General features: G+C 43.0%; 1 protein-coding gene across 2 annotated transcripts; it reads left to right on the top strand.

Annotated features, from left to right (window-relative positions):
• Positions 1 to 300: 300 nt before the first annotated feature.
• galnt11 (UDP-N-acetyl-alpha-D-galactosamine:polypeptide N-acetylgalactosaminyltransferase 11 (GalNAc-T11)) lies at positions 301 to 7343 on the top strand. 2 transcript variants are annotated; one of them, XM_047350485.1, is made up of 13 exons: positions 318 to 455; positions 3559 to 3625; positions 3789 to 4032; positions 4263 to 4386; positions 4506 to 4672; positions 4747 to 4872; positions 4952 to 5201; positions 5771 to 5888; positions 5976 to 6128; positions 6218 to 6433; positions 6525 to 6629; positions 6703 to 6840; positions 6914 to 7343. In XM_047350485.1, the coding sequence occupies exons 3-13, from the start codon at positions 3822 to 3824 to the stop codon at positions 7043 to 7045; spliced, it is 1740 nt and encodes a 579-aa protein (XP_047206441.1). In that variant the 5' UTR covers positions 318 to 455; positions 3559 to 3625; positions 3789 to 3821; the 3' UTR covers positions 7046 to 7343. The 2 variants fall into 2 exon arrangements, with proteins under 2 accessions (XP_047206439.1, XP_047206441.1); XM_047350483.1 differs by lacking the exon at positions 3559 to 3625 and having other exon boundaries at positions 301 to 455.
• The last annotated feature ends 2900 nt before the right edge of the window (positions 7344 to 10243 follow it).

Here is a 10243-nt window from a genome sequence, read left to right as displayed (position 1 = left end):
CTTCAATCATCCACTGACAGTGGTGAGCTACAAGCAAGGCAGATGAAGTGTCTTGTCTTGCCCTATGACTGAGATGGACCGAACAGGGGTTTGAACCGGCAACCCACCGGTTCCATGATGAATCCATACCACTGTCGCCACCGTCGAACCGCTGACAGACAGTCTGGGTTGAGATGATCTATATAGATCTAACTATACAAATTCAGAACAGCTGATCTTATCTGTGAAAAAGGACTTTTCCTCGGGTGATTTTGGGACTTTTATTTTGAAGGTCTCCTCCTGTTAGTGTTTTCCGTTTTGTTTTGAAGGCCCGGATCTTCAGTCACATGGTCCTCAGTGGTTCTACCGCTGTGTCAGGAGCTCCATCAGACGTAGGGCTGTAAGTGCTTCAGGCTGAGGGCTTTCTGCCGGAGTGCCGCTGAGCAAACAGCTGACGGGCCGCGGATACAGACCAGGTACCGTCCGATGATTTAGCTTTTAAGAATGCGTTTGTTTGTCTTATCTGAGAGCAGCTAACAGCTGCTAATCTTCAGAGTTCCATTATCGGACGGAGGATCAGTACCGAACCCAGAACCTGCTCAGATTTTATTTTAAAGGATCGGGCCTAAAACTGCTCCAGCTTTACCATCAGGCCGCTCTGATCTGGGCTTAATCCGAGGTTCGGTGCCGTTTATGCTCCTGTTCTCCTCAGGTTAGCCTTCTGTGTCTTTTATTGCTGTTTGGGTTGAACGAACCCAGTCAGAACATCCCAGCATAAAGTCACCAACTCCAGAAAACCTCCCGCACATCTTTGTTTAAAATCGGTCTGAGGAGACCGAACAAAGAGATGGGTCAGAACCTCAGGCTGAAGGTTCTTTAAGTGACTGAGAGCTTCTGTGTGATTCGGCTTTCAAACTAATGATACACAGCAGCTGCTTTTAGGATGACGTCACTCAGTGTCCTACAGGTGAGTTACAGGTGACCTGACTGTAACCTACAGGTTGATTAGATCTGCACATTCAGATCAGAACTGATGAACAGTTCCTTTATAGCAAACTGATTCAGTTGAACTGATGAACAGTTCCTTTATAGCAGACTGACTGATTCAGTTCCTTTATAGCAGACTGACTGATTCAGTTGAACGGATGAACAGTTCCTTTATAGCAGACTGATTCAGTTCCTTTATAGCGGACTGACTGATTCAGTTGAACTGATGAACAGTTCCTTTATAGCAAACTGATTCAGTTGAACTGATGAACAGTTCCTTTATAGCAAACTGATTCAGTTCCTTTATAGCAGACTGACTGATTCAGTTGAACGGATGAACAGTTCCTTTATAGCAGACTGACTGATTCAGTTCCTTTATAGCAGACTGACTGATTCAGTTGAACGGATGAACAGTTCCTTTATAGCAGACTGATTCAGTTCCTTTATAGCGGACTGACTGATTCAGTTGAACTGATGAACAGTTCCTTTATAGCAAACTGATTCAGTTGAACTGATGAACAGTTCCTTTATAGCAAACTGATTCAGTTCCTTTATAGCGGACTGACTGATTCAGTTAAACTGATGAACAGTTCCTTTATAGCAAACTGATTCAGTTGAACTGATGAACAGTTCCTTTATAGCAGACTGACTGATTCAGTTGAACTGATGAACAGTTCCTTTATAGCAGACTGTCTGATTCAGTTGAACTGATGAACAGTTCCTTTATAGCAAACTGATTCAGTTGAACTGATGAACAGTTCCTTTATAGCGGACTGACTGATTCAGTTGAACGGATGAACAGTTCCTTTATAGCAAACTGATTCAGTTCCTTTATAGCGGACTGACTGATTCAGTTGAACTGATGAACAGTTCCTTTATAGCAAACTGATTCAGTTGAACTGATGAACAGTTCCTTTATAGCAAACTGATTCAGTTCCTTTATAGCGGACTGACTGATTCAGTTAAACTGATGAACAGTTCCTTTATAGCAGACTGTCTGATTCAGTTGAACTGATGAACAGTTCCTTTATAGCAAACTGATTCAGTTGAACTGATGAACAGTTCCTTTATAGCGGACTGTCTGATTCAGTTGAACTGATGAACAGTTCCTTTATAGCAAACTGATTCAGTTCCTTTATAGCGGACTGACTGATTCAGTTGAACTGATGAACAGTTCCTTTATAGCAAACTGATTCAGTTGAACTGATGAACAGTTCCTTTATAGCAGACTGACTGATTCAGTTGAACTGATGAACAGTTCCTTTATAGCAGACTGTCTGATTCAGTTGAACTGATGAACAGTTCCTTTATAGCAAACTGATTCAGTTGAACTGATGAACAGTTCCTTTATAGCAAACTGATTCAGTTCCTTTATAGCGGACTGACTGATTCAGTTGAACTGATGAACAGTTCCTTTATAGCGGACTGACTGATTCAGTTGAACTGATGAACAGTTCCTTTATAGCAGACTATCTGATTCAGTTGAACTGATGAACAGTTCCTTTATAGCAGACTATCTGATTCAGTTGAACTGATGAAGAGTTCCTTTATAGCGGACTGACTGATTCAGTTAAACTGATGAACAGTTCCTTTATAGCAGACTATCTGATTCAGTTGAACTGATGAACAGTTCCTTTATAGCAGACTATCTGATTCAGTTGAACTGATGAACAGTTCCTTTATAGCGGACTATCTGATTCAGTTGAACTGATGAACGGTTCCTTTATAGCAGACTATCTGATTCAGTTGAACTGATGAACGGTTCCTTTATAGCGGACTGACTGATTCAGTTGAACTGATGAACAGTTCCTTTATAGCGGACTGACTGATTCAGTTGAACTGATGAACGGTTCCTTTATAGCGGACTGACTGATTCAGTTGAACTGATGAACAGTTCCTTTATAGCGGACTGACTGATTCAGTTGAACTGATGAACAGTTCCTTTATAGTGGACTGACTGATTCAGTTGAACTGATGAACAGTTTCTTTATAGCAGACTATCTGATTCAGTTGAACTGATGAACGGTTCCTTTATAGCGGACTGACTGATTCAGTTGAACTGATGAACAGTTCCTTTATAGCGGACTGACTGATTCAGTTGAACTGATGAACGGTTCCTTTATAGCGGACTGACTGATTCAGTTGAACTGATGAACAGTTCCTTTATAGCGGACTGACTGATTCAGTTGAACTGATGAACAGTTCCTTTATAGCGGACTGACTGATTCAGTTGAACTGATGAACAGTTCCTTTATAGCGGACTGACTGATTCAGTTGAACTGATGAACGGTTCCTTTATAGCGGACTGACTGATTCAGTTGAACTGATGAACAGTTCCTTTATAGCGGACTGACTGATTCAGTTGAACTGATGAACGGTTCCTTTATAGCAGACTATCTGTCTATAACAGACTCAGTTAGTCATGTGATCTTTTCAGGTTGTTATGTTTACGACCTGAAGAGGTCACATGAGCGGTACCTGGATGGAGTTCTGAAACACAGGCCCACGTTCTTATAATGAATAATAAATGTGTGATGCATACAGAGCAGTGTGTGGTGAACAATTAAACTGTCACCTGACTCCTGTTCTCAGGTGTTGCTGACTCAAGCCATATGATCCATCTACTTATCATCCCACCTGCGGTTAACGACCTGCAGAGGTTAGGACATGGTCATAACTTCAGAGCTGAGCCAGCGATGTTGAACGTCTCCTTGAGACCTCTGAGCCCTGAGCTGCTCTGCCCAGTCAATTATTGTCCTGCTGCTGGTTTGGTTGGACAGGTGGACTTTTTTTGTGTCTCTTTGTCCCCCTCTCTCTCTCAGGGGGTAATGTGAGGTGATGCTCGCTCGGCCATCATGCCCAGTGTCACACTGCGGTATTTCTGTTATGGCTGCCTTGTCACCTCGGCCACCTGGTCCATCCTCCTTTACCTCTACTTCTTTCTGGGGGCGGAGCCTAGCAGGAACCCTGTGCAGCACCGCAGCCAGCCAATCAACAGAGGTGTACCTGATCACAAGGCGGGGCGGCGCTCTCCGCTGACCAAGAAGGAACTGTCCCCAGAGATGGGTGAGTGTTTGTGGTGTGTTCAGGTGTTGCAGGAAATATTTAACCACAGCAACTAACTTAGTTCTGCAGTTCTGTGATCCATCTGATGTGCATCCTTCATGTCCTACTCTGCTGTCCCGGAACCTCTGAAACCAAACTGCAGTTATAGATCAGTTCTCTTACACAGCTTGGTTCTTTAGCCTGTTCTGTGAAGTTCTGTGCTCGTCCAGAAGTTCTGTTTATATCTGCAGGGATGATATTTAACGAAATGGATCAGGAAGTCCGAGACACCGGCTATCATCGCCATGCCTTCAATGTGCTGATCTCCGAAAGACTGGGCTACCACAGAGAACTGCCCGACACCAGAGACCCACAGTAAGAACCGGCTGAAAAGCAGAGTTTCTGATTTTTGATATGTGCAGAGCTGCTCTCCTTCAGCTCAGATCTGAAATCTGATGGTTCTGACCCAAACTCTTACCATCCGTCTGTCTCAGGTGTCTGCAAAAGTCTTATCCTCTGGCTCTACCTGCTGCTAGTGTAGTGATCTGTTTCTTCAACGAAGCGTTCTCTGCCTTGCTCAGGACCGTCCACGGCGTACTGGACCGAACCCCAGCCTACCTGCTGCATGAGGTCATCCTGGTGGATGACCACAGCGAACTGGGTAACCCATCTGGGAGCTGAGATCTGATTGATTCCGAGTTCAGACTCACTATTGTTACCTGTGTTCTGCTGCAGAGGAGCTGAAGGACGACCTGGATCAGTACATCAGGAAGGAGCTGCAGGGAAAAGTCAAACTGATCCGGAACCAGCAGAGAGAAGGACTCATCAGAGGACGGATGATCGGAGCCTCCCACGCTACAGGTACCTGCTTCCCTTTACCTCCTCCCTGTGTGCAGCTCCACCTCCATGCAGAGATGGACTCATCTGGTTCTGTGTCCAGGTGAGGTGCTGGTCTTTCTGGACAGCCACTGCGAGGTAAACCAGGCATGGTTGCAGCCGCTGCTAGCCCCCATTAAGAAGGACCGCCGCAATGTGGTCTGCCCCGTCATCGACATCATCTCTGCTGACACACTCGCCTACTCACCCTCCCCCATTGTTAGGGGCGGCTTCAACTGGGGGCTACACTTTAAGTGGGACCCTGTGCCCCACTCAGCGCTTAGCGGGCCCGAGGGGGCCTCCGGACCTATCAGGTAACCAACTAATTAAACATCATGTTATAACAATGTTGGCTAGGGCTGTGGGCGAGAAAGTGTCTCAGCGGGATAATGGTATCGGTACAGAAGCCTTGTCGGAGCTAGCGCACCCTGTTGGCGGTTAGACGCCTCAGAGTCCCTAAGGATCTTTTCCCCAGAAGCGACCCCACTGTTTACAGCACTTTCTCTTAAAGGAACGACTCTCTAAATAAAATGCTGCAGCAATCTAATCAACCCAGTTACAGAACATCCCATAATCAAACCCTGTGCACTAAACTTTATGTCAACCGTAGGTCATTGGTCCTTCTAATGTACTTCAATGAGGATTCTTATTTTATCCAAACAAAAGTGAAACATTAGAATTTATACTCTATCATTATGGAGTGAGTGTGAAAGCTCATCTATAAGTAATAATAAGAAAGGTTATTCCTAGCAGCCGGGGTCCGGACCCTGGGTCCTAGTTGTGAGCTAATTTCCCTTCAACAGCCAAACAACCTGATTTAAGAACGCTTTCTAGATTCCTTACCTCCAGTTTGTCCCTGTCTCCTCCCCGTCTGCCACCCCAGGTCTCCCACCATGGCAGGCGGCCTGTTTGCCATGGACAGAAGGTACTTCAATGAGCTCGGCCAATACGACGCAGGAATGGACATCTGGGGAGGAGAGAACCTGGAAATCTCCTTCAGGGTGAGCGTGCTGTTTTACAGAGTGTCAGTGAAGGCATTGTTCGAGCGGAGGTAAAGGAACAGTGCCTGTTTCCTCTCTGTCTGTCAGATCTGGATGTGTGGTGGTCAGCTCTTCATCGTTCCGTGCTCCAGAGTCGGACACATCTTCAGGAAGAGGAGACCCTACGGCTCCCCGGGAGGACAGGACACCATGGCCCACAACTCCTTAAGGCTGGCACACGTCTGGATGGATGACTTCAAGGTTCACACACTGTCTATTACACACACTGCTGCAGAGTCATCTGGCCATCAATCTCTGACCTCACTTCCTGTGTGTCCTTTTCCAATAAGGAGCAGTATCTGACTCTGCGTCCTGAGCTCCGTGACCGTGGTTACGGTGACATCAGCGAACGTGTGGCGTTGAGAAAGCGTCTGCAGTGTCACTCCTTCCGATGGTACCTGGACACTGTTTATCCTGAGATGCAGGCCGTTGCCAGTGGCAACAAGCAGCAGCCTCTGTTCATTAACAAGGGCCTGAGGCGGCCCAAAGTCCTCCAGCGAGGCCGGGTACCTGAACACAGCATGGAGAGTTTACCTGCATCAGTAACATCTGACCTCCGTGCTGACTCTCATCCTCTCTGTGTCCACCATCTTCCAGCTGCGTAACCTAGCAACGGGACGATGTCTGGTGGCACAGGGGCGAGTCAGTCAGAAGGGCGGGGCCGTCGTCCTGAGACCATGTGACCTCAGAGACCCAGAACAGGTGAGATGATCACATGACACCAGACTTGGTAGCCGTGCTCATCATGTGACCTGACCATGTGACCCGTTTCCAGGACTGGGCCTATGATGAGGACGGACAGCTGGTCCTTGCAGGTCTGCTCTGTCTGGATATGTCGGAGGTCAGAACCTCTGATCCCCCCAGGCTTATGAAGTGTCACGGCTCGGGGGGGTCGCAGCAGTGGAGCCTTGGGGTGAGATGATGACACCGATTGTGATAGTGTTGACTATGTTGATGGTTCTGATCCGTCTCTCTCGCTCCTGCAGAAGTCTAACCGCCTCTACCAGGTCTCTGTGGGTCAGTGCCTCGCCGTCTCCCATCTAACAGGACCCAAGGGTTACGTCTCCATGGCGATCTGTGACGGCTCTGAAGCACAGCAGTGGCAGCTGGAGGGTTAATCATGGAGTTGTCTTCAGCTCGAGCTTAAAGACAATCAGGAGGAACCAGTTTCAGTCTGATGGTTTTATCCAGAATCCACAGACTGGTTCACATATCTGCACCAGTTCCAGGTCCTGTAAAGTTCTGGGCCTCAGACTGTGACGTTCTGGTTATTATTTTTATCTTTTATTTAGTTTTTATTGAAAGTTCTTAGAGCTGCTGGAAAACATTAGAAGAAACTGAGGTGGAACATCGTGATCATCACATCAGCTGACCTCCTAAACTTTTCCTCTTAAATAAAATCTTCTAAATGTCTCACCCGTCAGTGTCAACTGTCTGCGTTCTTCAGAACCACTCTGAGGAAAGCTGTGGGTTCTGATCCAATTGTCAGAGGATCACAGTTCCAAACCTGAGATTCTGAATATGACAACAGGTGGACCAGGTTCCAGCAGAACCATTAAAACCTCCTGGAGGTTATTTATCTGAAATATTTCCATAACGATGGATTCTGGAATCACATCCCTTTATCAGATGGATGTTTCTGAGCAGAAAGGTACCGATCAGTTACCTGGAAAGGTTCTGAATAAGTTTTCCCATTATAGGCTTACTGGTTCTGTATGTTCAGTTTAATCCCATCAGAACCATGCAGTTCCTCTCATTGACCAGCAGATGGCGAGTGCATGCATGTTTCTGCACCTTTCCTTCATACATCCCAATTAGAGTGAATTATTTGAGTCATATTTCACTTTATTTTAGTCATAATTCAGTTTATTTTAGTCATAATTCAGTTTATTTCAGTCATATTTCACTTTATTTCAGTCATAATTCAGTTTATTTTAGTCATAATTCAGTTTATTTTATTCATAATTCAGTTTATTTTAGTCATAATTCAGTTTATTTTAGTCATAATTCACTTTATTTTAGTCATAATTCAGTTTATTTTAGTCATAATTCAGTTTATTTTATTCATAATTCAGTTTATTTTAGTCATAATTCAGTTTATTTTAGTCATATTTCAGTTTATTTTAGTCATAATTCAGTTTATTTTAGTCATATTTCACTTTATTTTAGTCATAATTCAGTTTATTTTAGTCATAATTCAGTTTATTTCAGTCATATTTCACTTTATTTCAGTCATAATTCAGTTTATTTTAGTCATAATTCAGTTTATTTTATTCATAATTCAGTTTATTTCAGTCATATTTCACTTTATTTCAGTCATATTTCAGTTTATTTTAGTCATATTTCAGTTTATTTTAGTCATATTTCAGTTTATTTTAGTCATATTTCACTTTATTTTAGTCATAATTCAGTTTATTTTAGTCATAATTCAGTTTATTTCAGTCATATTTCACTTTATTTCAGTCATATTTCAGTTTATTTTAGTCATATTTCACTTTATTTTAGTCATATTTCACTTTATTTTAGTCATATTTCACTTTATTTTAGTCATATTTCACTTTATTTTAGTCATAATTCAGTTTATTTTAGTCATAATTCAGTTTATTTTAGTCATATTTCAGTTTATTTTAGTCATAATTCAGTTTATTTTAGTCATATTTCAGTTTATTTTAGTCATAATTCAGTTTATTTTAGTCATAATTCAGTTTATTTTAGTCATATTTCAGTTTATTTTAGTCATAATTCAGTTTATTTTAGTCATAATTCAGTTTATTTTAGTCATATTTCAGTTTATTTTAGTCATAATTCAGTTTATTTTAGTCATAATTCACTTTATTTTAGTCATAATTCAGTTTATTTTAGTCATATTTCACTTTATTTTAGTCATATTTCACTTTATTTTAGTCATAATTCAGTTTATTTTAGTCATAATTCAGTTTATTTTAGTCATATTTCAGTTTATTTTAGTCATAATTCAGTTTATTTTAGTCATATTTCAGTTTATTTTAGTCATAATTCAGTTTATTTTAGTCATAATTCAGTTTATTTTAGTCATATTTCAGTTTATTTTAGTCATAATTCAGTTTATTTTAGTCATAATTCAGTTTATTTCAGTCATATTTAGGGGAGTTCTAGTTCTCATTAGGTTATTATTGTCGATTGAAGTCCCTGGAGTTGTGCATCAGTCTCAGGTTTCTTGGTCTTATAAACCCTTGATCTCAATCTGGTTCTGAAGATTTTCTAAGTATGTCAGATTGTTCTTGCAGGGTTCTGAATCACAGTCAGGGTTTAGTGAAGTCTGCTGTGTAGGTCCTTAAAGATGTTCTTGGAATTTATGGACAGAGTCTTACTTTGGACCACAGTAATCCTGGTTTCAGTTTTGAGAGGTTTTAAAGAAGTCCTTGGTTTCCCACATGGTCCCAGGGAATGTTTTCCTTTTGGATTGGAGTGGTTCTGGATAACGCTCCCAGGAGTCTTTGAGCTTTTTTCCACAAGTGTGGAAGAGCTCACGGTTTGTGTTTCTTAAATATGTTCCTGGTCTATTTTCCACAGATCCTGGTGAGTTCTTCTTGGCAGTCTCTGAGGATCTGAGAGGTTTCACCTCATGAATAAGGTTCTAGTCAGGCTTTAGGGAGTCTGGCTAGTCTTCCAGAGTCTAGAAGGCGACCCCATTGGTGCACAGTGGGGTCCTGGTGGCCTCAGCATGACCTCATTGTGTCACTGACCTTCCTGCAGAGACTCTTCTGATCTCTACTGACATTGCAGCTGCTCCTGGAGTCTCCTACTTCGTGAGAAGTTGTCAGGAAATTTTGTGATCTCCTTGGGATTAAGGGGGAGATTTTAGGCTCTAAGTTGGTCCCAGGTCCTGAGATGTCCTAGATCAGTTGTACCATCAGGTGTTGAAGAGCTCTAAAGCTTCAGGACGTCTCCAGGCAAATGAGGAGATTATCTGATGATGCCAAGTGTTTCAGGACTTTTTAAAGGTCCTGCAGGATCTGCAGAAGATTGCTGGGAACTCTTACTGTTGTGACCACAGGCACCAGAGCGTAGGTCCTGCAGCGACTGGAAGCAGGCCTCTGTAGCTCCTGAGGACCGTTTTCCATCAGTTCCGACTAGGGACAATCAAAACCTTAGAAAAGAGCAGAGGCCTGAAGGTCTGGGAGCACCTACAGGCACCTAGTTTCTATGTTAGAACGTGAACCTGGTTCTGTTTGTAGTCCAGGTTTATGGTTCTGACCCATGCTGGTTCCTGGAGGTTATCATGGTTTTGTCCAGTGAAGCTCGGCTGAGGTAAAGCTGATCTCCTCACTAAGGCT

Source organism: Girardinichthys multiradiatus, chromosome 21, assembly GCF_021462225.1.
Source record: "Girardinichthys multiradiatus isolate DD_20200921_A chromosome 21, DD_fGirMul_XY1, whole genome shotgun sequence".
NCBI classification, from domain to species: Eukaryota; Metazoa; Chordata; class Actinopteri; order Cyprinodontiformes; family Goodeidae; genus Girardinichthys; species Girardinichthys multiradiatus.
The sequence above is the reverse complement of the archived record's forward strand: the minus strand, read 5'-3'. Positions and strand labels throughout refer to the sequence as shown.

What these genes read in the sequence shown, in the direction of transcription:
- galnt11 (XM_047350483.1), top strand. Translation starts at nt 3,822, where the DNA reads ATGCCCAGTGTCACACTGCGGTATTTCTGTTATGGCTGCCTTGTCACC. An exon ending in AAGTCCTCCAGCGAGGCCGG is followed by an intron (nt 6,434 to 6,524) that starts GTACCTGAACAC and finishes ACCATCTTCCAG; the next exon opens with CTGCGTAACCTAGCAACGGG. An exon ending in ACCTCAGAGACCCAGAACAG is followed by an intron (nt 6,630 to 6,702) that starts GTGAGATGATCA and finishes ACCCGTTTCCAG; the next exon opens with GACTGGGCCTATGATGAGGA.